Here is a 26952-nt window from a genome sequence, read left to right on the forward strand (position 1 = left end):
TATTAACAACCCTTCCAAAACTTCCAGGTAAGCCGAGGGAGAATCAGTAACTTGTTCAAGGTCATTCAAGCTAGAAAGTGTATACTGGCTTTTGTTCCCAACCCAGGTTCCAAAGCCGAGGTTCCTTTCAGGACATCATTGCTAAGAGGGAGATCCAAAGAGGAGTGGAAGGAGAATAAGCTATGGTTGGATACTTCTAAATGTGGTGGAGGGAACAAAGAGATCATAAAATCTATTTGGGGCGGCGTGTGAGGTGGGCCTTGAAGGATAAACCGGAGATTGGGCAGGCCGGTGTGGGGAAGAGCGAGGCGCTTTCAGCTAACGAAGTAATGAGAGCTGCTGGCCGATCTCCCAGTTCTTCGACTGGAGGAGTCGCTCTAGGTTGAAAAAATAACGTCCGGTGGGTCTTTTCTTCTCCCCCTACCCCAGTCTTTTCCTTTGGAGCTTTTCAACGGTCACCAACTTCACCGTTAGGCATATATTATTTTTATAACTTGAAAAATCTCCATGTTTTAAAAAAGCGACCACTGAGTCCCTTGCACAGTGGGTGGAGATCCCGCCAGACCCAGGCACACCCCCTCTCTCCCAGCTCCTTAGCCCGGCAGCCACCAGGGGAGCGTTTGTCCCCGGGGAAGGGCGCTCACCCCTGCGGTGGTTTTTGTCTGTGGGAGCCGGAGTCCGAGTAAGGGTTCTGGCAAGGGCGGTCCGGGCCTTGGCTCGCCAATCTGGCGGGGGCGGGGCGGCACGTGGGGCGGTGCCGCGGGCGCACCTGCCCGGCGCGGCGGGGCTCCCGGCGGCTGCGCGGACCGACGTCTTCCCTCCTCTATTTCCCCCTGCCTCCCGCCTCCCGCCTCCCGCCTCGCCGTGTGTTTACGTGGAGACGAAGATGGCGGCGACGGTGACGGCGTTGCCCGTGCGGCTGAGCACGGTCAGCCAGTGAGCTCGTAGACTGGTTCCACTTTGGGCGGAGGGAGCGCCAGGCCCGGCCCTACTCCCTGGGACCGCGGAGCTTGCGGTCCCACCTCTGTCGGAATCGACCTTTCCTTTTTACCCCCGACCTTCCCTGTGTTCCCCCAGCCTTGTCTGCAGAGGCCATGGAGGACGAAGAGAGACAGAAGAAACTGGAAGCCGGCAAAGCTAAGGTAAGAGAGCCGGAGGCTGCTGGGCCCGTGGTGGGAGGCGGTGGCTGGAAAGGGGGTGGGAGAGGGCCTGGGAAGCGGAGATCGCAGTCCCGGTTCGCTGCCCGGGAGGGAGGTGCCGCAGGATCTGAATTTTCCCGTTGCCTTCTTCTTTCCTTTTTCCAATTAAAAAAGCCTGGTATTACTACCTAGCAGCGGATACTTCCGTGATGATTGGGTAGTGTGTCTCCTTTCTTGTGAATGCCCAAATTAAGTCCCCTCCTTTACTGTATTGCTATAAGCTGGTATTTATTGCTTCTAAATCTCCAGCCTTTCAGTTTTAGGGAGTTCCCTGGGTAGTGCAGGCATTGTGCTTTTCAGGGTGGGGATTTAGAGCTTTTCTTTATTTGGTGGGGGATTTGTACGCTGATCATCAGCTTAGCTTTCTTTGGTGGCACGCTGGCACTCTTGGATATGTGATTGGCCTGTGACAGCTGCCTTAGCAGTGGCTTGAGTGTGCCACAAGTGCCAGCTGTGAAGTTCGCTTAGGGGTGTTTTTAGAAGCGTAGCTTTGTATATTTGTGTTTGGAGGTCTTTGTCATGGCATGCGCTTTTGTATTGTGTGGAATGTTAATGCAGTCTGTGAATGGAACTGCGGGAGACGAAAGGTTCCATATTATAAGCAACACCTATAGAATTCCTTCTTTAAATAATTGAATTGTTATCTATGTCTCTAGGAATCCCTATTTTATGTCTGTGTGAAAGAAAAAAACGTAAAACAAACAATACAAGACCATGCACAGGTACTATTTACTGGGCTTCGTGAAAAATTTAATATAGTCAAGATATAAATAAAATAGCATATTTCTTTTAAAAATTACATATTCGAGTATATCTTCTAGCTGGCTTCAAAGGCCCCCTTCCTCCTTATGACGACGTTACCTTTTATAGTTTATATTCTGTCTTATTAGAAATAATTGTCAGCAATCATACTTGGACCACAATTAAATTATAATATTAACTTTTTTCTGTCTTCCTCTCCTTTCCAACCTAAAAATAAAAGAAAGGGGATCTATGATTTCAGTAATCATTGAAGGGTCATACCATGGAGGGATGCCATAGTAGATGCTCAACACAAGTTTTTTAAATGAATATGCATATAAACCAGCTTCATATTTCTGAAATACATTTGGCTTTCCCATAAGTTTCTTCTAAGATCAAAGCTTAAGTGCTTTTATGTTACCAGGTAAATTATTATTTTAAAGTCTGTAAATGGAGGGAAGGGGGAATCATGACATCTTCAGAAGCCCAGAGTTGCTTACATTTCTGCAACCTGAGGGTCTGAGCAAGCTCTGAATCCAAGAAGGTGGAGGTAAAATGTGTGCCTCCTTTGAAAGCATAGATATTCTAATTAGACATTTTGTTTATTACTTCAGAATTTGGATTCCCTGCCCCCAGAAGCATCTTTCCTAAAGATATATATAAAGCAGTCTTACAAAACATTGTTTACTTTGGGCCATGCGTATAATAATGGATTTATTTAAATTGATGTGGCCCCACCCCAAAAAATTCTGGTTTATTTGTATGTGTGTTTTGTCCTTCAAAACTCTGCGTGTAGGTTAAAAATCTTTTTCTTTTAATAATCCCTTTTATCGTAGAAGATTATCGCCTCTAGAGTTGAGCCCAATTTTTCTAGTCAGAAATCTGTCAGATTTATAAGGCAGGATATGTTTGTTGGAACGTTAGCTGTATAATGTAGAAACACTGGAAACAACATTCATAGAGAATATTCGAATAAATTGTTTTTTCAGCCATATCATGTAAGTTTGGTGGAATATTATACAGCCATTAAGATTATGAAGACTGATAGAATATGGAAAATAGATTGAAAACAGCATCATCAAAACTAGTGTGTATACATTATTTTATTTGTGGAAACTTGTGTGCTTTTAGATTAGGACTTAAAAACTTTGTATTGTAAAGTCATTTAGCAAACCTACATTGAACTCCTGTTTTATACCAAGAGTTGGAAATTTAGAGGTGGTGACAGTCTCTGTTCTCAAGTTGCTCACAGTTTAGTGGGAGAGACAGACATTGAGTAAGAACAATGAAAGAGAAGAACAGTAGGATTTTGGATGAATTTTTTCATTTGTAAAAGTGCGATAAATGTTGCTACCTTGTCTAAGACTACTTTACAAAAGAAGGTTCTTGATATTAATGCAGCCAGGCATGGTGCCTACTACATAGTAGGTTCTCAATAAATATTTGCCTAATGAATGAATGAGCAGAATAACCATGAGTCGTTCATAGTACTACTTTACTAGCAAGTTATAATTTAATAACAGTAATCCAGAATTCCCTTAATTGGAAATTGTTATAGCTGGCCTCAGAAATCACTTAAAATGATTATTCCCAAAACTTATTTAGAAACTTGGTTTTCTAAATGGCTTGTTTATTCATTGGACTTAAATATTGTATTTGATAATACAGTAGTTTTATGAATCACAATTTCTGCATTTTTTTCTTAGTGTTTGGTAAGCTAGTCATTGAAAAATTTCCTTTTTGTATCTAGACTTTATAAATGATTATTCTTATGACTTGAGTGCAGTATAGTATGTTTTATAAAATATTTTATAATAACCAAAATCTGCAATGGTAGAATAAATTCTGGTATATGTAGCCATTAAAATAATACTACGAAGACTTTGAGTTGGGAAAATGTCCACAAATAATGCCAGGTTAATAAAAATGTTACCATAAAAGATGTATGTACATATGTATATGTGAAGACACTTGAAAAAAATGCAGAGATATAAATGATGGTTCTCTCTTGTGTGGTGGGTTATTGGCAATTTTGTTTTCTTTACACTTAGTATTTTCCAAATTGTCCACAATATATTTCTTTTAGGATTAGTAAAACATGTTTAAATGCCATTTTTAAATACAGTAAAAGCTTATCAAATACAGTATAAGGAAGAACTTGTTATATTGTAGTATGGTTATTACAGAGAATAAAAAAATGCACAGAATAAACTAGGTTTCCAAAGGACCCTCAGTTTGGTGTAGTCCTGCAACCTTAGTTCTTGTTGCTTGTATTACATATTTGGGAGCCTATAGTAGACTTGCACAGACTCCCTTTCTGTTTTGTAGTTCTTTTTTCCTTGCTGTCTATTCTCATTGCCGTGGTCACAGTCATCTTGCCTTGCTCCATCTGATCTGCTTCTTCCCCTAATTTGCTAGTTTAGATTTGCTGTGACTAGACAACCCAGTAAGTGAGTGTGATAGAATGGTTTATAAAAATCAAAATCAATGGAGCCCAGTTAGTGGGCTTTATGACAGTTCAGTTTTTCTACTACCTGTTGGTTTTTTTGGTTGCTCTTGGGTCCTCAGCTACTTCCTCGGTATTAATGTAGCAAGAAGCCGGACCCATGGAGATGTGAGACATTACTGCATTATTAAGTAAATATTTTCACAGCTGGACCAACCCTATTTACCGGCTGCTAACAGGGATGGCACTACATAGGCTGTCCTTGTGTTAAACTACTTTAAGTGACTTCATTTTTTTTCCAAGTGAAATTATTTACACTGTTATATAAAGAAAATATTGTAATGTTAGTGAACAAAATTAGAGGATAGTTGTGTATTTAATATTATTAATGTTATTACTCCTGTAAATTCACATTGGGTATACTTGACATTCTATCATGTAGCAGAATACAGTAAAACCAAAGTTTTGCTATTCAGCATTGTATGTAATTGGCATTATTTGGTGAATAATTATTATTGCTTTTTTTTTTAATGTTTATTTTTGAGAGAGAGAGAGACAGTGCAAGCGGGAGAGGGGCAGTGCAAGCAGGAGAGGGAGACACAGAATCTGAAGCAGGCTCCAGGCTCTGAGCTGTCAGCATGGAGCCTGACGCAGGGCTTGAACTCACGAACCATGAGATCATGACCTGAGTCAAAGTCTGACCCTTAATCGACTAAGCCACCCAGGCACCCTCATTTGGTGAATAATTATTAAAATTTTTGCCTCTTGCCCTCAGTAGTAATTATGTGATTTTTGTTTAATGAGCATTTTGAAGAGTAGTGCCAATTGTATGCAAAAAAGGACAGTGCTCTGTGCAAGCTGTATATTAGGTTATTGACAGCTAGACTTTTCAGTTACTACTTCCACTCTGATAGACAAAGTTACTTATGGTGTAAAATTGTTCTCTGCATATTTCAGATACACTGCTCCACTACTAAGAAAGTTGCTCTTCATCCTTGTTTCTTTAAAATTTTCTTTTTCTTTCTTTCTTTCTTTCTTTCTTTCTTTCTTTCTTTCTTTCTTTCTTTCTCTCGAATCATCATTTACTGTAACAGTTGTTCATTGTGACTTAAAAACTAATTCCTGACCTTCAGGCTTTGTTGAAAAACAAAATATCATTTTTAGGTTATGAGCCTTAAGAGGGATAATACGGAGAAAAGAATGAGTAGAATAAGCTTCTTAAAACGTATATTGAAGAAAGGTTTCTAAGGCAAATCCAAGAAATGTCAGGAATCAGATCAGATGAAAGATCCAACGAAGAGAGATTTAACAAGCAGGTCCCTCGTGTCAGTGAAACTGAAAGCTGAATGAGAACATGGAAGAGAGGAAGTGAAAAAGATAGGATATATCCAAGTGATTAGAATACCACTTGCCCAATAGACAAGATTGGACAGAAATTATTTTTACTAAACAAAAACTTTTAATACATAAAGGTTGTAGGAAGAGCTAAACGATGTCTGCAAAATAGCTCTTATAGGCCTACTGATTACTGAAATGTAAACAAATTTCTAGTATGGAACTAGAAAAAGTTCTCATGGTAAATTATTAAACGTTATATGATAAGGAACATTATATTTCTTTAAGACACCACTAAAATTGAAATTAGCCATTTCATTGGTTAGCATCTCTTTTAAAACTTTAATTTGGAAAAGCTTCAGAATTTTAAAAAGTTTATTTATTGAGGCTGTTTTGCATCTGGGGTCTGTATGTGTGAGAATTTATAATACTGCTACTTGGCATACTAGAAAAGGCACTAGGACTTTAGAGACATTTATTTGCTTATTTGTTCAGCTGACATTTTTGAACGCCTACAGTTGCGACTATGGACTTTTACTTAGCAAGCATTATTTAAATTATCACAAATTGTGTACTTTATGATCTTTGAGAGTAATCCTGTTGCAGGACATGAATCTCAACAGGTGTTGTGAAGAATAAGTGAGATAGTGATTGAGAACTTTTTGAGTTCTCATGCTAGATACAAAGAAGCTGTGATTTTTTAAAATTGAGATGAAATTCACATAATAAAAATTAACCATCCTAAAACAATTCAGTGGTATTTAGTAAGTACACAGTTTGTAACCACCAATTCCATGTAGTTCCAAAACATTTTTATCATTCCAGAATAAAACCTTGTACCCATTAAGCTGAAACTCTCATTCCCTCCTTTTACCAGTCCTCAGCAACTACCAATCTGCTTTCTGTTTCTGTGTGTACCTATTCCAGATATTTCATATAAATGCACTCCTATAATGTTTGACCCTTACCGTCTGGCTTTTTTCACTTGGTATAATATTTTCAAGGTTCATCTGTGTCGTAGTATGCATCAGTATCTCAGTTCCCTTTTATGGCTGAATATTCCATTTTATGTGGCATTTACTACATGTTGTTTATTCATCCACTGATGGGTATTTGAGTTGTTGCCACCATTTGGCTATTACGAATAGCACTGTGATGAGCATTCATATATAAGCATTTGAGTACCTGTTTTCATTTCTCTTGAGTATATACCTAGGAATGGAATTACTGGATCATAAATTAATTCTGTGTTTTTTTAAGGAATTGCCAAAGTGGTTTTCCAAGTCAGCTGTACCATTTTACATATCCGCCAGCAGTGTATGAGGGTTCTAATTTCTCCATATACTCACCAACGTTTGTTTTCTGTTTTGTTTTTTTAAATGTTTATTCTGAGGGAGAGAGAACATGGGTGGGGGAGAGGCAGAGAAAGAGAATCCCACGCAGGCTCCCCCCTGTCAGCACAGAGCCTGATGTGAGGCTCAATCTCTGGAACTGTGATATCATTACCTGAAATGAGCTGAAATCGAGAGTCAGACACCTAACCAACTAAGCCAGCCAGGCCTCCCTGTTCTCTATTTAATTATAGCCATTCTAGTGGTGGGAGGTGGTATCTCATTTGTTTTGATTTGTGATTTTCTTCCTAGTGATTGAGGATGTTGAGCATCTTTTCATGTACTTTTTGGCCATTTGTCTATCTTCTTTGGAGAAATGTCTATTCTAAAGCTTTGCTTATCTTTTAATTAAGTTGTTGCCAATTGTTATATAATATTATATTTGTATGCATTTTTTTCTGCATACAGAGAATGAGAATACATGTGCTTGGGCAGACAGTAGAGGGGCAGAGAGAGACATACATTTCAGTAGGATCATCTTCCATCTTTTGCTTGTTTGTTTATTTTGAGAAAGAAAGTATGAGTAGGGGAGGGACAGAGAGAGAAAGAGGGAGAATCCCAAGCAGGCTCCACACTGTCAGCTTGGAGCCCGATGTGGGGCTTGAACCCTTGAACCTTGAGATCATGACCTGAGCCAAAGTTGGATGCTTAATCAACTGGACACCTTGGTGTCCCCATCTTGCTTTTTTTTTTTTTAAGCCCTTAAAAAATTTAAACTTAAAAAAGTTTTAAAGCAATTAAACTGTTGCTTGCTTTGAATAATAGGTTCTTGGTGAGTTGATTAGAGCGTGATGCTAAAGTTTGATTTCTGTGTGGGCCAGTGAGTCATTCCATTCCCCAGCCAGCTGTTTTACAAGTGCATGCAATTGGTCCAAGGGGCACCTGTTGGGTTTTTGGCTTGATCGTAAAAAATCCAATCCATTTTTACTGTGGGAACAAAATAACCCAATCTTGTTTAGTAACAAAAGGGTCTGTCATTTTCATATGTGAACACACTTGATCTGTACCAGTATTTCACTAATATATTTCCCTTTTACTATTAGTGTTTTTGTGTTAGTAGTCATCAAAATATACTTAGGGTACTTAATGTGATCTTGTATGCTGCATAGAGTTTAGGTTGATTTGCACATGGATTTGACTCTATTCATTGTTCCAGAAGTTTTTATATGTTATTTGTTTTTTGCTTAGGTTATTTATTTAAGTCTATAGATTATTTTGTACCATGAGAAATTCCTTTATCCTTTTTGTTCATGAACAGTATAATGTTTGTTTTAAGTTGACATCAGGGTTATGATTGTTATTGTAGTATATACTGTTCACTTAGACTTTTATGTGGTCTGAATGTTTTTCTTTTTTCCCCCTTTGAAGAGATCATTTCTTAAAGCCCCAAAGTTACTATTTCGACTAGTAAAAACTACACTAAACTTTAGTATTTAAAATCCTAATCTGTAAAAATTTGAATTTGTAAATTGTATTGATTGAATATGTTCTCTGATTTACAGTTCTCTGAAAAACAGGGTATAAAATCTAGAATCATTTTCCTTCTCTTTTCCCCCCCTTTTTTGGATAGTGAACACACTACAAAATTCCTTGTTCACTAAGAATCATTTACTGTGGTCTTTGAGATTAAGCTATATGTATTCCTCAGGAGTCTCACTTTTATTCAAGTTGATATTGCCTTATTGTTTTCCCAGGGAAGAAGATATAGTTAGGGACCAATCATAAGTACAAATATTTGTTGTCCATATTTATCAAGAATCAAATTTAACATATGAAAGTATGTGAAGGAGATGCAGGGGATTGCGATGGACTTAGGGCAGTGGTCCCATTTAATTAACACACCATTTATGGTCTGTTGACTGTGCATATGTATGTTGATTTCGTAAGTCAAATAAATGAGTACATACTCTAAAGGACAAGGTATTAGAAAATGTGTAAAAACTGCAATATCTGCTGGAAGTTTACATATGAAATAATGGGTTTTGGCTAAAAATTATGGAAACTATTTTCTATTCATAGACAACTTAAGAATACTGGAAATATTTGTAGGTAAAAGATTTTACATTTTCCCAATTAATATTTAAATTTTAATTTGCATAAATTCCTTTTGTAATGAAAATATTTCTCTAAGCCTTTTTACTCAGTGACTTCCCTTTAATAAGAGCTCACTTTTCCACTTCAACCAATAGCACTTATAAAGTTTGAAAAGAAGAGAATAATTCAGGATATATATATATATATATATATATATGTGGGTTTTTTTAGTTGAGAAGAGCATGTATTAAACTTTTTTTTTAAGTTTATTTTTTGAAAGAAACTGAGACAATGTGAGTGGGGGAGGGGCAGAGAGAGAATCTCAAGCAGACTCTGCACTGTCAGAGGCGGGGTGAACGTGTGAAACTGGGAGATCATGACCTGAGCTGAAACCAAGAGTCCAGCGCTTAACCGACTGAGCCACCCAGTCGCCCCAAGAAGAATATATAATTTTAAAATTCGAAGGATAAAAATCCAGTATAAGTCATTTTAATAGGCCTCAGGATTTTAATCTTAGGACAGAAGAGTCTATATAAAGTATTTTTTTCCTTTAGGATTTGAATTTAAACTTAAAAAAAATTTTTTTTAAGTTTATTTATTTTTGAGAGAGAGAGTACGCAACCAGGGGAGGAGTAGAGAGAAAGGGAGAGAGAATCCCAGCAGGCTCCATGCAGTCAGCACAGAGCCTGACTTGGGGGCTTGGTCCCATGAACTGTGAGATCATGACCTCAGCTGAAATCAAGAGTTGGAGGCCCAACCAACTGAGCCACCCAGGCACCCCAGAATTTAAACTTTTTCGATGCTCTAGAGTTCTTTTGTATCTCATGTGCCATCATATTTATGAGGCCTAGTAGTTTATACCTATTCAGAAAGCATCAGTTGAAAACTAAGATCCTCTGAAGTATTCTGGGATTATTTTCCTATGTCCTGCAAACTCATAACCCAATCCTGTTTATTGTTTTTTATTTTTTATTCAAAATCTGTCTCATACTTAGCCTTTTTCTTCCCATTCTAATACCATTCAATCAGTACCCAGTAAAACCAGGCCCACTTTACCTCACTTCCCTGGCACTCTCCTTTACCTTTCAGATCCAAATAGTCACCATATTCTGCTGGTTTTACCTTCTAAATATTTCTTGTGTTATCCCCACTTCTGTTCTTCATTATCTCTCACTTGGACAATGGGAAGGTTGACAGTGGAAGAAAGAATATAAATTCAGTAATAATAATAGCTACTAATTATTGAGCACTATCTCATGCTAGTAGACATTATGCTAAGGATTTTATATTTATTACCTCATTTAATACTTACAGCTGTTCTAAGAGCTGTGGATAATGTTGCTATTCCTATTTTACGGGTGGGAAAACTCAAGAGGTTAAGTCATTTGCACAAAGTCATAGTGGCAGAGCAAGGATTGAAACCCAGTCTGTCTGACCCAAGAAATTTTGTCCTTAACTTCAACCTTACATGTGCTTTTAAGTCTTTTTTTTGTTTTTAAGTTAATTTATTTTGAGAGAGAGAGAGAGAGAGAGAGAGAGAGAGAGAGCGCACGCCAGCCATGCACCAGGGGGAGAGGAGCAGGAGGAGCAGCAGAGAGAAGGAGAGAGAATCCCAAGCAGGTTCTGTGCAATCAGCACAGAGCCTGATGTGGGCTTGATCTCACAAACCTGTGAGATCATGACCTGAGCTGAAATCAGTAGATGGGTACTTAACCGACTGAGCCACCCAGGTGTCCTGGTAATTGTTTGTTGTGAAGGATAAGGAAGATCCTATCATCTGAATGTTTGTGTACCTCCCCAAATTCATATGTTGAGATCCTTACCCCCTTGTTGGTAGTATTAGGAGGCGGGGCCTTTGGGAAGTGATTAGGTCATGAGGGCAGAGAGAATAGGAGAGTTTGAGTGAAATGGGTGTCTGAGAGGGGCACCTGAGTGGCTCAGTCGGGTAAGCCTCTGACTTGAGCTCAGGTCATGATCTTGCTGTCTGTGAGTTTGAGTCCCGCAAGGAGCTCTGTGCTGACAGTTCACAGCCTGGAGCCTGCTTCAGATTCTGTGTCTTCCCCTCTCTCTGCCCCTCCCCCACTCACGCTCTCTCAAAAATGAATAAACATTACAAAAAGAAATAAAGAGATAGGAAATGTGGGCATGTTTGGAGGGAAAGAGCTATTTGAGTAAGATGAAGGTAAGTTTTGTTTTGGATATGTTGAGTTGGAGGTGCCTATTGGGCATCCTAGAGGAATGGTCCAGTGTAAAATTGAATGTGTCTGCAGCTTCAAGACAGAAGCCCATGCTAGAGATAAATATTTGGTTTGAAGATACTCGCTGGCACTCTGGGAATGAGGGGTTCACTCAGGAAGAAGACTAATGCAGACTGAGTTGAATCCTGTGGAAGCACCCATGTTTAAAAGGCAAGTGAAGAAGTATCTGCACAGGACACTGAGACACGAACTGTTCACAAAGCTAGGAGTTGATGATGTCTGTGAAATGGAGAAGACAGAGTTTTAAGTAAGGAGGAGTAACTAGTCAAAAATAAGCAATCAAGTGTAATGGAGACTTGAAAAGTGACCTTTAACTTTAGCAGCAATTGGTCAGAAAGGGAAATGTAGAATTCAGATTGGGAAATGAATGGGAATCAGGTGGTATATGCTAACTAACTTTTCAATATATTTACTGTGAAAAGCAGTATAATTGTAGTCGTTATGAGCTTGGACTAGACCAGACCATCTGGGATCAAATTATGGCTCTGCCATTTTTTAGCTTTGTGAATTTAGGCAAGTTACTTAACTTCTCTATGCCCCTGCTCCCATCTGGAAAGTGAGAATAAAGAATAGTACCAGCCTTGGGCTTCAGCTAATATATATAAAGCACTTAGAGTATTGTCAAATTATGAAAAGTGTTTGAGAAGTATTTTAGCTATCATCATCCTCTTCATGCTGGAGCATGGAGGGTCAAGCTATATAGCAGAAAATTAGATTCAAGACATAGGCGGGGACCAGCTAATGAGACACCATACGTGTTATTTAAAGTAGTGTGGTTTTATCCTAAAAGTAGCAAAAACTGTTAAAAGAATGTATAGGTAGTATGTTTAAGCTCTGAAGAGATTATTCCTTTCCAAAAACTATATCCCCTAGTCAGTTAGGTATGTTGCCACCAGGTGGCAGTTCTGTTATTGTGATACAGATGGAGCAGTAAAACCATTTTTTTAAAAAATATAAAATATTGACTTGATTAACATAGCTAAATGTAAATGCCCTAATTCTAGTAGGGCTTTTTTATTCTCAAAAACCTGAGGTGTTGTGTAAGTGAAGGAGAGAAAGTAGAGGGTTATTTTAAAGGTAGATTTCAAAGGAAGGTAAATGAAGTATAGTTGGGCTTCATGGGAAACTGAAAAGGCATTTGGAACCAGTGCTGTTCTCTACATCATCTCTTATCTATCACGGTATCTGATACTCCTTTTGCAAGTCAGCTTCCTTTGCCTGTACACTAGTTTACACGTGACCAAAAATTATAGGATGAGTCATCAAATCTTTCTATTTAATGAGGTTGTTTTTCACTATATACACTTTTAAAAAAAAGAAGGGGAGAGAAAATTAAGGAGTGTAAGCATATTTCTTTATAGAATAAGTATCTAGCCTAGTGGTTCCCAAACTTTGCTGCACAACAGAAGCACCTGGGAAACTTCAAACAGTTTTGAATCCTAGGTCACATTCCATCCCCAAATTAGAATATCTAGGCTGGGAGCCAGGACTCACTATTTTTTAAAGATCCTCAATATGCAGTAAAGTTTCAGTTCCAGAAGCATCGCCACTTTGTGTGATCTGCAACACTGAGTGATTATACATCACGTCCTCTCTCATAAGTCCGTTACTTTCCTTGGTGTCCAACTGAGGACGTAGGAGAACTGGCTGTGTTGGATACAGAGAAAAATATTTCAGTCTGCAATATTACTAGTAGGTTTATCATGTAAATTGTACTTTATGGTTAATTTCAGGGATATTTATAGATTAATATGATTATCATATCATACACTGATTTTAGAATCCTTCATGTAAGATGCATCTTCCCTCTGTTACCTTTCTGGACATCTTTCTTACCTCCTTGTTCCCTAATTCCAGAAGAATAGAATAGACCTCCCTCTTTTCTCCTCAAACTAGAGTGTGAGGAGAGGCAGGAGTGTCACAGATGGTAGGAGCTATGAGCACTGGCTAATTTCCTCAGAAGGAAATTCTGCATACTTTAAAAATACCTAAATTAATTATGTTTCACCTACAAAAAAATAAGTATAAAATGTATAGGTAAGATAAATTATTTAAAAAACTACTTTTATACTTACACATCACCCAGCTTAAGAAATATGTACATTCAAATACATTTGAAACTCTTCCCCCTCGTATAATCTAATCTCACCCCCGTCCCACCTCAGGTAACCACAATTCTGAATTTTATTGTTGCCTTGCTTTTCTCAGTCACTTATGTATACATAAACGATTTATTCATTCTGTTTTTTAAATTAATGGTATCACGTTGCAAGCAGTCTTTAGTGATTTGCTTTATGTTCAGTGTTAACACAGAGAGTGTTCTTTCCTACATATGATATTCTATTATAGGAATTTGCCTTAGTATCAGTGAGCATTTGGGTTGTTCCCAGTTTGTTTTTTTAACTACTGTTGCTGCTGTGTTAACTTTTGTCCATCTTCTGATGCCCAGCACGTGCCAAGGGCCCTGATGTGTGCAGAGATTGTGATCCCAAGATCTGTCAGTACTTGGGGAGTAGTGACTGTGTTGGGGAATGTGGCAGGAAGAGGAACTGAAACCAAAAGCAATATTTGTAATATTTGTGTTTATTACATATCTCATTACATCACAGAAATGATCTCTGACAGATGTCCTTCAGAGCTGTTGATGAACACTGGATACCTGATGGGATGGGCCATGAACCAACCAGATGTAGCAGTTCTTCTATTATTAAGTTGACTAGATTAGTTCTTCTTTTATTATCAAATTGATAATTCCTGCAAAAAGAAGATACATGTATCAGAATAGTAGCCTCTAACCTGTGGCTTATAAATGAAACCTCAAGTGATAAACTGGCATGTGTTTATGTTGCTGAGAGAAATAGTATATTACAGGTATACCTTGATTTAAGAATTCTCCTTTGTAAAAACTGTATACTGCTTTCATTTATTTTTAAAAGAGATTAAACTTCATAGTAGAGAGAGACTAGATAAGATCAGGGCAAAGTGCCATTCTCTCACTGTTCATTGTTAATAACTGAGGTGATAGTGAGAAGAAGCAGAGGTAGATGGTGAGTGAACAGTGAAGGTGTAATGACCCGTCAGTGTTGTCAGTCGTGCTTATGAGGAGGTGTGGTAACGGTGTCTGGAGAGGCTGATGAAAGTGGCTAGGTCCCAGGACAGCTTATTCCTGGAGCTCTGCCTTCTTTCTGCTTTTTTGGGATGAGATTTGTGGTAGGTGTATAGTTGTATTATATCCTTTTAAAAACAAGTGATATTAGGGGTGCCTGGGTGGCTCTGTCTGTTAAGCATCGAACTCTTGGTTTCGGTTCAGGTGAGTTTGAGCCCCGCATCAGACTCTGTGCTGACAGTGTGGAGCCTGCTTGGGACTCTCTCTCTCCCTCTCCCTCTGCCCTTCCCCTGCTTGAGCAAGCTGTCTCTCTCAAAATAAATAAATAAACCCTAAAAAAAAAAAAAGGTGGTATTAATTCGGTTAGTGAATATTCTTTACAGATCTGTGGGGGAGGGAGACAAAGATCTTTCAAAGAAGAAAACAATCACCCATAGTCTGAACCCACAAGTAATCACTCTTAGTTTGTTGATTCTTGGTTTCTTTGTATATTTTTAAACTTAACTTGTATCATACTCTTTATGCAATTCTGGCTTCTTTTCCCCTGACTTTATCTTGAGAGCATTTTCTCACATTAAAAATTTTTTGAAAACATTTTTGACAGTTACATAATTTACAGTGTATGATTATGCAATAATGTAACCATGGACCAGATATATAATCTTTTTTTAATAATTTTATTTATTTTAAATAATCTCTGCACCCAGTGTTCAGCTCAAACTCATGACCCCGTGATCAAGAGTTGCATGCTCTTCTGACTGAGCCAGTTGGGCACCCCATCTGTTTATTTAATTTTTTTTTTTTTTTTAATGTGTGAGAGAATGAGTGCAAGTGGGGGAGGGGCAGAGAGAGAGGGAGACAGAGGATCCAAAGCGGGCTCAACACAGGGCTCGAACTCAGCGTACTGTGAAACTATGACCTGAGCCAAAGTCAGATGCTCAACAGACTGAGCCACCCAGGTACCCCAACTCCATCTTTTTTTTTTTAAGGGAACTGTGCAGATATTCTGAAGTTCAGAGGAATAATGCCTAAAATTGTTGCTTAGTGTACCTCTTTTTTTTTTTAAGTTTATTTATTTATTTTGAGAGAGAGCATGCATGAGCTAGAGAGGGGCAGAGAGAGGGGGTAGGGGGAGAGAGAGTCCCAGGCAGGCTCCACACTGTCAGCACAGAGCCCAGTGTGGGGCTTAAACTCATAAACCATGAGATCGACCTGAGCAGAAATCAAGAGTCGGACGCCTTACTGACTGAGCCACCCAGGTGCCCAGTGGTGCCTCTTTTTTAATCATTCTTTTTTGTTCAACAAATACTTATTGAGCACCTATGTGCAGGGGCATCTGGGTGGCTCAGTTGGTTAAGCAGCCGACTCTTGGTTTCAGCTCAGGTCATGATTTCACAGTTCATGAATTCAAACCCTGCTTTGGGCTCTGTGCTGATAGTGCAGTGCCTGTTTGGGATTCTCTCTCTCACCCTCTCTCTGCCCCTCCTGCTCACTTGCACGTTTTCTTGCTCTCTCTCTCTCTCTCTCAAAAAATAAGCTAAACAAACAAAAAGAACCTATGTGAAGGCACTCTTCTAGACTTACAGTATTATGTGGGCTTTGATTTTGATTAAAAATCCCTGCCTTCCTGGAGCTTATCATCTAGTTACCTGTTCAGAAATAAGTTGACCGCATAATCAGTAACATGAGCCTAAAACAGTATTTTGATAATTTTATGTACTTAGAAGAGATTTGTTCTAAACACTAAGGTCATTCTACTTTTTATTCCGTATATATCATCTTTTTTCATTTGGGATCATTTAGTAATAGTTACTGTCTATTGTATTGTTTTTTCAGTGTTTTTTTAAGCTTTTATAATGTAAAATTTTAGTTTTTCCTCCTTTATAATTGAGAGTAGGAAGAGGAAAAATGATAGGGAACAATTGAAAAAATTCTTCAGTAGAGCCCTTAAAACTAGAAGAAACCTTAAAAGATCCTTCTAATCTACCTCTTCATTGTGCAGTTGAAGGTACTGAGTTCTGCTGAGGTCAAGTGGCTTGTCCAGCGTCACAAAGCTAGCTTATTAGAACCTCTTTAGATACAGTGGTCCAGTACTCTATTGTATGTAATCCATATACTTTTATGAAACTTTTTTTTTTGGTCATTAGGGAAATGCATTTTAAAGTGTATTTGTTTTTGAGAGAGACCGAGACAGCGTGAGCTGGGGAGGGTCGGAGAGAGAGAAAGAGAGAGAGAGAGAGAGAGAGAGAGAGAGAGAGAGAGAGAGGGAGAGAATATGAATCCCAAGCAGGCTCCACACCGTCAGCACAGAGCCCTCTGTGAGGCTCGAACTCACGAAACCGTGAGATCATGACCTGAGCCAAAACCAAGAGTCGGACGTTTAACCGACTGAGCCACCCAGGCACCCCTGAAACATGACTTTCATTCAACAAATGTTTGTGCCTACTATGTGCCATACAATGAAATGTGTTAAAATGTGCAAAATTAAGGTGATTCCTTAGACTGCAGAATCTGTTTTCTTCTCAGACATGGTGTTCCAAAACTAATAAAAAAATCTACATTGAATGAGATTATAGTATATGAATAAGACTAGGGACTTAAATATAAATTTCTGAGGTCTTTTCCATATCTGATATGTTGGGGGCTATTTGGCACTGTTATTTGGAAAATATGCTTCAGAGCATCCTTAAAATGTTGCTTTTGTCTTCTTTGCTTTTCAGTTGCCCTACATACAAATTGTCTTTGGGTCAACTGTTGTAATCTTCTTTTTGTTTCCATAGTTAGGCCCCTGGAGTTTTGTTGTAATAGTTTGTACAGCATTCTTGTGCAACATTCATTAAGGAATATTAAAAAGGTTTAAAGGCAGAACTGACAAGTACCAATAGTCACCGTAATTAGAATTAATTAGGATTTCTTAAATTTTCTACAGCAAAAATAGAAAATGGCTCAACTTACAGCTGTTTTTGGAAACTGGAGAGACTAGATAACATTCAAAAAATATTTTATAATGTTCTTTTTGGGTGTGTGTGTGTTGTTTTGGGTGTGTTTTTCTCCCAGTCTTGTCAAAAAAGTGTTTGTTGGTTTGGTGATTTCGTATATTCATGCCTTTAAATTTGGCATTCTGGGATTTAAAGTATAATGACAAACGACGGAGGAAAAGGAACTCAGAATGCGTGGAATATAAATTGGCATCATGGAAAAACTACTGGATTTGGAGTCAGGTGTTCTTGTTCTCTTTTGCCACTTAACTGATTATGATCTTAGGCAAGTAATGCCTATTTGTCATTAAATCTCAGCTTCCACATTCTTTTTTTCTAGTTGATATTCCCTGACCTCTCCCTACATCCGCGACCATATTAGGTCTTTCCATCGTAGGCTTTCTTTAGTACCTGTACTTTTTTTCAGAGTGCTTTTTATCTCTTGAAATGATATATTTCTGTGTTTATATATATTCTTCCTACCTCGATTAGAATTCATAGCAGTACTGTTTGTATCTGTTTGATTCATTACTACCTGCTCCGCCTTTAGCACAGTGGTGGATACATGATAGGCAGTCAATAAATATTTTTTAAATAAATGAACTACTTAATACCTGTCATACGCTGAGTAATTTCGTTCACAGATATAAAATTCCACAACCACACCTCTTACAGAAAGCCTTCTTTGAGGAAATCAGGATATGAGAGGCTCCTGTACCATCTCTTTAAAGATGTATATATAGGAGTACTTTTGTTCATGAAATTTTACACAAACTTTTGTTTCTTACAACTCAGTGAAGTAATGGGCTGGACTTGACTAAAAGATCATACTAGTAGGACTATGTATTTTGATTCATGTCTAGCACTGTGCCTAGCACATGATAAACACTCAATGAATACTCAATAAACAAATATTACAATTAGTAGTTTTTTTGAACTGCCATTATAAAAACTTGACATGTTTTTATACCACATTTTTTAAGTTTCTTGTTTTATTGAGAATGATTACTTATAAATATTGAACTTAAGGAATAAATTATCAGTCATTTTTGTTTACTCATTTATTCATGTTCTAATTAAAGTAAGATACTTGCTTGAGATCTGAATTCGTTTTGAAAGACAAGTGTATGTGGACATAATATCTTTCCAGTAAATCTTGCAACTATTTCTGTGCCTACATATGTTAACATTTTTATAATTGGCTTCCAAATGACAAACACAGATGGCTGTAGTCTGAAGTTTCAGCATGTTTTAGAATAAATGTTTTCCCAGTAATTTAAAGTGTATCATTTCAATATCAGATGATTAGCTAATTGAGTAGAGTTTCTGATTTTTGCTTATCTGCTAGCTTGCCACTTTACAGATTTAAAATAAAAATAGCTTAAATAGCTATAAGAAATTAGATTTATGGTATGATCTTATTCCCTCTCTCACATTTTTGTGAAACAGAACTCTTGCTGAAAAACAGTTGTGGGTTTTATTTATTTTTAAAACTCAAAGTATAATTAACATACAGTATTATATTAGTGTCAGGTGTACGATATAACAATTCAGCAATTTTATATATTTCTCTGCTCTCATCAGGATAAGTGTACTCTCAGTCACCTGTCTTCCTAGCCACCTCCCCTCTACAATTTCTTCTCTGTATTTAACAATCTATCTCTTTTCTGTTTGTTTTCTTATTATTTTTTAAATGTTTGTTTATTTTGAGAGAGAGAGTGTGCGCAGCGGGGAGGGGAAGAGAGAGGAAGAGTGAGACAAGCCCAAGCAGGCTCTGCGCTGTAAGTGCAGGGCCCAATGTGGGGCTTGAACTCATGAAATAAAGAACCTGAAATAAAGAGTTGGATGCTTAACCAGCTGAGCCTCCAGGTGCCCCTGTTTTGTTTTTTTTTTTAATTCCACATGAGTGAAATTTTATGGTATTTGTCTTTCTCAATCTTACTTATTTCACTTAATATAGTGCCCAGGAGGTCCACCCACATTGTCTCAAATGGCACAACCTCATTTTTTATGGCTGTGTAATATTCCATTGTATATATGTGCCACATCTTTCTTATCCATTTGTCTATCAGTGGACTCTTAGGTTGCTTCCGTATCTTGGCTATTGTAAATAATTCTGCAATAAACATAGGGGTGTATGTATCTTTTCAAATTACTGTTTTTATTTCCTTTAGGTAAGTATCCAGTAGTGGGAGTACTGGATCATATGGTAATTCTATTTTTAATTTTTTGAGGTACCTCCATTCTGTTTTCCACAGTGGCTGCATCAATATGCATTCTCAGCAGCAGTGCACAAAGGTTTTCATTTTCTCCACATCCTTGCCAACACTTGTTGTTTCTTGTGTTTTTGATTTTAGCCATTCTGACAGGAGTAAAGTGATATCTTATTGTTGTTTGATTTGCATTTTCCTGATTATTAGTGACGTTGAGTATATTTTCATGCATCTGTTAGCCATGTATATGTCTTCTTTGGAAAAATGTCTCTTCATATCCTCTGTTCATTTTTAGTCAGATTTTTTTTTGGTGTTGAGTTATATAAGTTCTTTATACATTTTTATGAAACAGAACTCTTGCTAAAAAGCTATTGTGGGCATTATTTTTGAGAATTTTGTCTTGTTTTGTTTTTTGCCTGATGGAGGAAGAGATGGAAAGAGGGATGATTTTGTGTTTTAATTCATTTAATTGCTAATTTTATTTCTAAGACCATGGAACTTTTTTATATAGTAGAATTAGATATGCCTATTATGTCATCTTAATTGTCTGGTTCTGTGGATCAGTGCTTAAAATGATTGTTTAGTGTTGACTTTTTGTAAAAGATAAATTATCTTTTTTTTCACTCAACGTGTATTTTTTGAGTACTCTTCTAGACTTTGAATATATAGCTGTGAGGAGAACAAAAGTCCTTACCCTCATGCAGTTTACCTTCTGATTAATTGTTCTGAAAATATAGTATGACTTCATATTATCAGTAAAAGACCCAAAACAGTGTCTTGGTAATTTTATGTTCTTAGAAGTGAAGTGATTTGTTCTGAACACCATAATAGAACCATTCTACTTTTTAAACAAAAAATTTATTTATTTTAAGTAACCACTATCCCCCATGTGGGGCTCGAAATCTCAACCCTGAGATCTAGAGTCTTGTGCTCCTCCAGCTGTGCTAGCCAGGCACCCCAAGATCCATTTTACTTTTAATCCATATCTGTCCATTAATAACTTTTGCATTTGGGTTCATTTAGCATTGGATACTGTTGTCTCAGAGGTGTTTCTTAAAAAATAAAATTTTTTATAATGCAGTTTTAGTTTTCTCCTTTGTACATAGAAATAAATATTAAATATAAGGGTGCCTGGGTGGCTCAGGTCATGATATCACAGTTTGTGGGTTCAAGCCCCACGTCGGGTTCTGCTGACAGCTCAGAGCCTGGAGCCTGCTTCGGATTCTGTGTCTCCCTCTTTCTCTGCCCCTCCCCTGCACGCACTCAAAAATAAAGAAACATTAAAAATTTTTTAAATATTATAAATTATATGTGTGTGTGTGTGTATATGTATATATATATAAAACAAATGGGAATTTCAAACAAAATTCTTCATCTTTATATCTTCCTCTGGGTATTTTTTCTAACACAACATGGAATTTTAAGAAGTTTCTGAAGTTGAACTTAAATATTAAAAATGTCATTATTAACATTTTTCTTAGTTTTGTGCTCTCTGCGGGATCTTTTTAAAATGTGCCTAGACTTTGATTCTATTTACAGATAATATATAATAGTGTTTCAGTTCATTTATTTTTAATGGAGGATTTGCTATCCTCCAAAGTAGTTTAAATGCATTCCAGCAGCTTACTAATGTACAAATAGAGGCAACTGGTCTTGCATCTGTTCCTTAAGCAGGCATGAAGTAGGAAAACAGGCTAGTTGCTAAATAACTGGGGAAAAATTTTTTTTAATGTGATCTATTTTTACATTCTACAAAGTCAGTGATTGATATTTCCGATTTATGAATTAGACATATTTATTAAGTAATCACTTTTATATAGGTCATACTTTTCTTCATCAGCAACAGACAAAATAAATATAAAATACGCTGTATGTTATTCTTTGGGTTCTGGTATTTGTCACATATTTTGATAGTTAATATCAGCATCATTATTAAGATTGCTTTAATACCTCATATCATATGTGCTTGGTCTAAGTAGTTATATAATTAATATACTGATACTATATTTCTTCTTTTTAAGACACAAAGGGGTTTACACCTGTTCCTATGCTTTTGTTTCTTTCCTCTCAATGATCAAATAGCTCAAATTACATTTAATAATTGGTGGTTAGTTGTTGCTTCATATAAAATTTAGAAAATTTGTTGCATAAAAAAGCAAATTTTGAATAAGTATAAGGAAAAATACCTGTAATCTCCAATCTGGAGAGATACCAAAGTTGTGGCTATATTCTTTCAGAATTTATGCCTATGTGTATAATGTTATTAAAATTCAAGCTAGTTAGAATTGTTGAAGGCTGTGTCTTTGTTGAAAAAGAGAAAAAGATGGACACCATTTTCATTTTATTAAGAAACGGTCCTATTGCGTGTTATTTTATATATACTACTGTCATAAACATGTTATTTTTTCATGTTTTTTGTATAAACATCTTTATTATTATTGATGATTTACATTAATATTGCTTTAATTGAGTTAATCCAGTATTGCCCAAAGTATGTAATGCATACTTCTGATTTTAGGTGGTGACAAGATATTTTAGGTGGTATCCTGATTCAGTATTAAATAATAGTGAATAGTACTGTAAGAAAGTTAATACCTTTCTAGTTTTTTTTTCATCCCATCTGCTTACAATAAGCCAAAAGTCTATTTGCTCATATATCCTTAATATTCCTTTAACACTTGCCTGTTGCTCTATAACCTTCAGCAGTAATACCTAACTAAAATTTTAATGTAGTTTTATTTTTCATTACATTCATTTCTGTTTACTGTTTTATTTAAGGAAATCACAAGTAATACTAGCTTTTAATTTACACCAGGATAGAAAATCTCCTTTTAAAATAAATTTAGATAAGTATGCTAGTTAAAACATGTTAAGTTAATGATGAGTACAGATGGCAGTAGGACATTGCAGAAGTGCTGCTGATGATGTGCAGATGGTTAGGGGATAGGAAGCACTGTTGTTGGACATTTGAATTATTTCAAAATTTTTCCCATTGGATACAAGGCTGCAGTGATCATTTATACAACTAAATCTTTTGCATGGACTAATTACATTTAGTATAAATTAGAAATCCCAGAAATTTCACAAAGCAAATGCATTTAGAACTCTTATCCAGAGATTGCACTCTGACCAAGCAGTGACTGAGAGTGCCTGTTTTCCCTTATTCTGCCTATCTCTGGGCTAATTTTTTTTCTTTAGATGTGACGTTTTCAGTTCTCAGTATTTGAATAGCATTATTCAGAAGTATCTTACTTCTTTGCAATTCAGTAGTTATATTAAGGATTCTAATAGCTGTCCTTTATTATTTCACTGATGATTTGATCTTGTAAAGAAAGTAACTCCACAGATACTTTTTCTTGATCACCGCTATGAAAAAAGCAAGTATCTAATGATAATGACAACTTCTTTTTTTCTGTAGCTTGCCCAGTTTCGACAAAGGAAAGCTCAGTCTGATGGACAGAATCCTTCTAAGAAGCAGAAAAAAAAGAAGAAAACTTCAAGCAGTAAACAAGATGTGTCAGCATACCATGCTTTGAATCTTGAGCAGTCACGGAGTGATGAAATGTACATAAATAGTTCTCAGAGAGTAGGGACAGCTGTGACTCCTGAATCCACAATAATCAAACGTGACGAGATCTTTGTTGAAGTAAGTATTCATTTAAATTTTGAACATTAGAATTCTAAGTGGAAAGTTGTTGTAGTAACAGTACTCATTAGCACCCTGTGCAGTTTTTGTGTGCTTGATTCAACAAACATTTGTAATACAACTGTGATATATCAAGGATTCAGCACCACGGATGCAAAGGTAGATATGACCATCTCTGCCCTTTAGGAAAGTCAGTCTAGGGGGGAAGGTAGATGTAAGATAGGCTGTGTACTCTGATTACAGCTGTGGTAACAAAAATGCATATGGTACCCTAGAATACCATGATTTGGGAGAATGCTAAATCGGCGTTAGCTATCAGCAAAGAAGTAGGCAAGACAACCTCTGTGGTAAAGAAGCAGCATTCACAAAGACATGAAACTGTGTGTGATGTGATTGGAAACTGCAGGAAGTTTAGTTTTAAAACGATCACAGAATGATGGGGATGAGTGGTGGTAAAGATGTGGGGCAGGAGATTGCACCTGGCCCGGAGAAGGCCCTAAACAGAGGCTAGTTTTCTTCCTCTCATTAATGGTGTAATTTCCAGAATACGGCAAAGAGGGAGAATTTAAAAGTGGATTGGGATGGTGGGTGGGATGAGCCACCAACTAAGACCAGAGTAAAGAAGGTTGGGATGCTTAGGAGAAAGAGTGGTGGAAAAGGCAGATAATAATTATAATTTGGATTGTGCCCTGTTATGTTTATGTGGAAACAGAATGACTTAGATATTATTTAGGATTTGAGCTTTATTCAAGAGGTCAGGAATGTTAGAGATTTGCTGTTCATCCTAAGAATGAATCTTTTTGAGATTTTCCTACTTAGAACTTATTGAGCATCTTGGATATGTAGATTAGTGTTTTTCATCAAATTTGGGAAGTTTTCCGACATTGTATCTTCAAATATTCTTTCTGCTCCTTTCTGTCCCCTTCTTCTGGATCTCCTGTTATGCATGTTGGTATGTTTGATATTGTTGTACAGATCTGATGCTCTGTTCATTTTTCTTCATTCTTGTTTTTATCTTCAGACTGCCTAATTTCAGTTGAACTATATTAAAGTTTGTGGATTCTTTCTTCTTCTTCCTCAGATCTGTTAAGCCCCTCTAATGAATTTTTCATTTCAGTTATTTTACTTTTAATTAATTAATTTATTTAAAAAAATTTTTTAAATGCTTATTTATAGTTGAGAGAGACAGAGGGCAAGTGGGGAAAGGACAGAGAGAGAGAGGGAGACAGAATCTGAAGCAGGCTGCAGGCTCTGAGCTGTCAGCATAGGACCCAACGCAGGGCTTGAACTCATGAACCATGAGATCTTGACCTGAGCCGAAATCGGACACTTAACCGACTAAGCCACTCAGGTGCCCCCCTTTTTAATTTATTATTAAAAAAAATTTTTAAACCAATCTCTACACCCAGCATGGGACATGAACTCACAACCCCAAGATCAAGAATCGTATGCTTCACCGATGGAGCAAGCCAGATTCTCCTCTTTGGTTCTAAGTTATTTCTCTTTAGTGATCTTCTCTATTTTGTAAGGCAGTATCCTTATAGTTTTCTTTAGTGTTTTAGACTTTATTTTATTCACTTAATTTTATTCACTTGACCATATTTAAAATGGCTAGGGACTGTTTCTAATGACTGCTGTTTTTCTTATGTATGGGCCATACTTTCCTTTTTCTTTATCTTGTAATTGTTGAATCTGAACCTTTTAAATAGTAGAATATGGCAACTCTGGTGTTTGCTATAGTTTGCATATGTATTTGTTATTTTTTCTGCAAAACATATCAGTATCTGGGCTTTTCACTAGAGTTAGCATTTCCACTGCAAAGAACGTCTTGCTCACCATTTTATCCTCAGTACCACAGCTTTTAGTACACAGTATATACATTTAATCTATAGCTGGTTAAAGGGCATAAGTGCATGAACCATGAGGGCTTAGGTCATAAAAGTATTTTTTTTTTAACGTTTATTTATTTTTGAGATAGGGGGAGACAGCATGAACGGGAGAGGGTCAGAGAGAGAGGGAGACACAGAATCTGAAACAGGCTCCAGGCTCTGAGCTGTCAGCACAGAGCCTGACGTGGGGCTCAAACTCACGGACTGCGAGATCATGACCTGAGCCGAAGTCAGGCGCTTAACTGACTGAGCCACCCAGGTGCCCCGGTCATAAAAGTATTTTTGATTTGGGGTGCCTGGGTGGCTCAGTCAGTTAAGCGTCCGACTGTCTCAGGTCATGATCTCACAGTCTGTGAGTTCAAGCCCTGAGTCAGGCTCTGTGCTCACAACTGGAGCCTGCTTCGGATTCTGTGTCTCCCTTTCTCTGTCTCTGCCCCTCCCCCACTCATGCTCTGTCTCTGTCTCTCAAAAAAAATAAATAAACGTTAAATGTTTTTCTAAAAAAGGTATTTTTGATTTAAAAGAGGGTCACATAAGTTAGGAATCACCGAGACAGAATTTTAGAATAGGGTTAAGTTTATTTCTGTTCTTGGCATCAATTACTACATCAGAGAGTAGGTAGGCTTAGAACTTGGTATTGAGTGCTGAATAAAATTTCCTTAAAGTCTAGGTGAGAAAGGAGTCAATGATGGTTTATTTTTGTTGAATGACTATCTAGGTCTCTTTTCTCACTTGTAAAATGAGATTCTTAGATGAGTGGGTGAACAGTAAAAGCAGTAAAAATTTAAGTTTCCTCCTTGACTCTTTCTAGTACCTATAAGCTGAGGGAAGCTTGGAAAAGCCATTCACCTCATACCCAAATTCCAGGGATGTAAGGATGAAACAGGATGTCTTAGAAAGTGTTTTATAAGCTTCAAAGGTGTTAATAACAACAAGACTGTTACATTTCTTCAAGTTGTTATTCCTTTTCTAGCATCAAGATTTGATGGTTTTTTTAACCTTTTTTTTTTTTTTTTTAATTAATCTCTAGGTCCAACATGGGTCTCAAACTTATGACCCCAAGATCAAGAGTCATGTGCTCTACCAACTGAGCCAGGCACCCCAATGATTTTTCTTTTTGGAAAAATTGAACCCTTTTGACTAACATTTTAATAAATATCTTTTATTTAAAAGAGACGTAGGGGTGCCTGGGTGGCTCAGTCGGTTAAGCGGCCGACTTCAGCTCAGGTCATGATCTCGCGGTCCATGAGTTCGAGCCCCCCGTCGGGCTCTGTGCTGACAGCTCAGAGCCTGGAGCCTGTTTCAGATTCTGTGTCTCCCTCTCTCTCTGACCCTCCCCCGTTCATGCTCTGCCTCTCTCTGTCTCAAAAATAAATAAACATTAAAAAAAAATTAAAAAAAAAAAAAAAAAAGAGACGTAAGAATTTGACGGATGGTACCTTATTTGGTGCTTTTGTCTTACAAATGATTTGTATGTAGTGTATGTATGACTCTGTGTGAAAGAAAGTACCTCTTGATACATTTATATTTAGAAAAATGCCTTGTGATAAATAGCATATGTGTTATATAGCCATTGTGATTCATAATCAGTGAAAATTTTACAGGTTTGGGGGCACCTGGCTGGCTTAGTCAGTAGAGCATGTGACTCTTGATCTTGGGGTTGGTTGTAAGTTCAAGCCCCACCTTGGGTGTAGAGCTTACTTAAAAAAAAAATGA

At 37.2% G+C, this 26952-nt stretch overlaps 1 protein-coding gene across 6 annotated transcripts in view; it reads left to right on the forward strand.

Moving 5' to 3' along the window:
• Nucleotides 1–852: 852 nt before the first annotated feature.
• The window catches only part of AKAP9 (A-kinase anchoring protein 9), a 152645-nt gene continuing 126545 nt past the window's right edge, over nt 853–26952 (forward strand). For all 6 annotated transcript variants that reach the window (XM_019443282.2, XM_019443283.2, XM_019443285.2 and 3 more), the window contains exons 1-2: nt 853–1142; nt 23120–23347. In XM_019443282.2, the coding sequence (XP_019298827.2) occupies nt 1095–1142; nt 23120–23347 (276 nt within the window). In that variant the 5' untranslated portion in view covers nt 853–1094. The remainder of the gene's footprint in view (nt 1143–23119; nt 23348–26952) is intronic.

The sequence above is a fragment of the Panthera pardus genome, unplaced genomic scaffold (genome assembly GCF_024362965.1).
Source record: "Panthera pardus isolate Hobbes unplaced genomic scaffold, ASM2436296v1 HiC_scaffold_8, whole genome shotgun sequence".
Classification (NCBI taxonomy): Eukaryota; Metazoa; Chordata; class Mammalia; order Carnivora; family Felidae; genus Panthera; species Panthera pardus.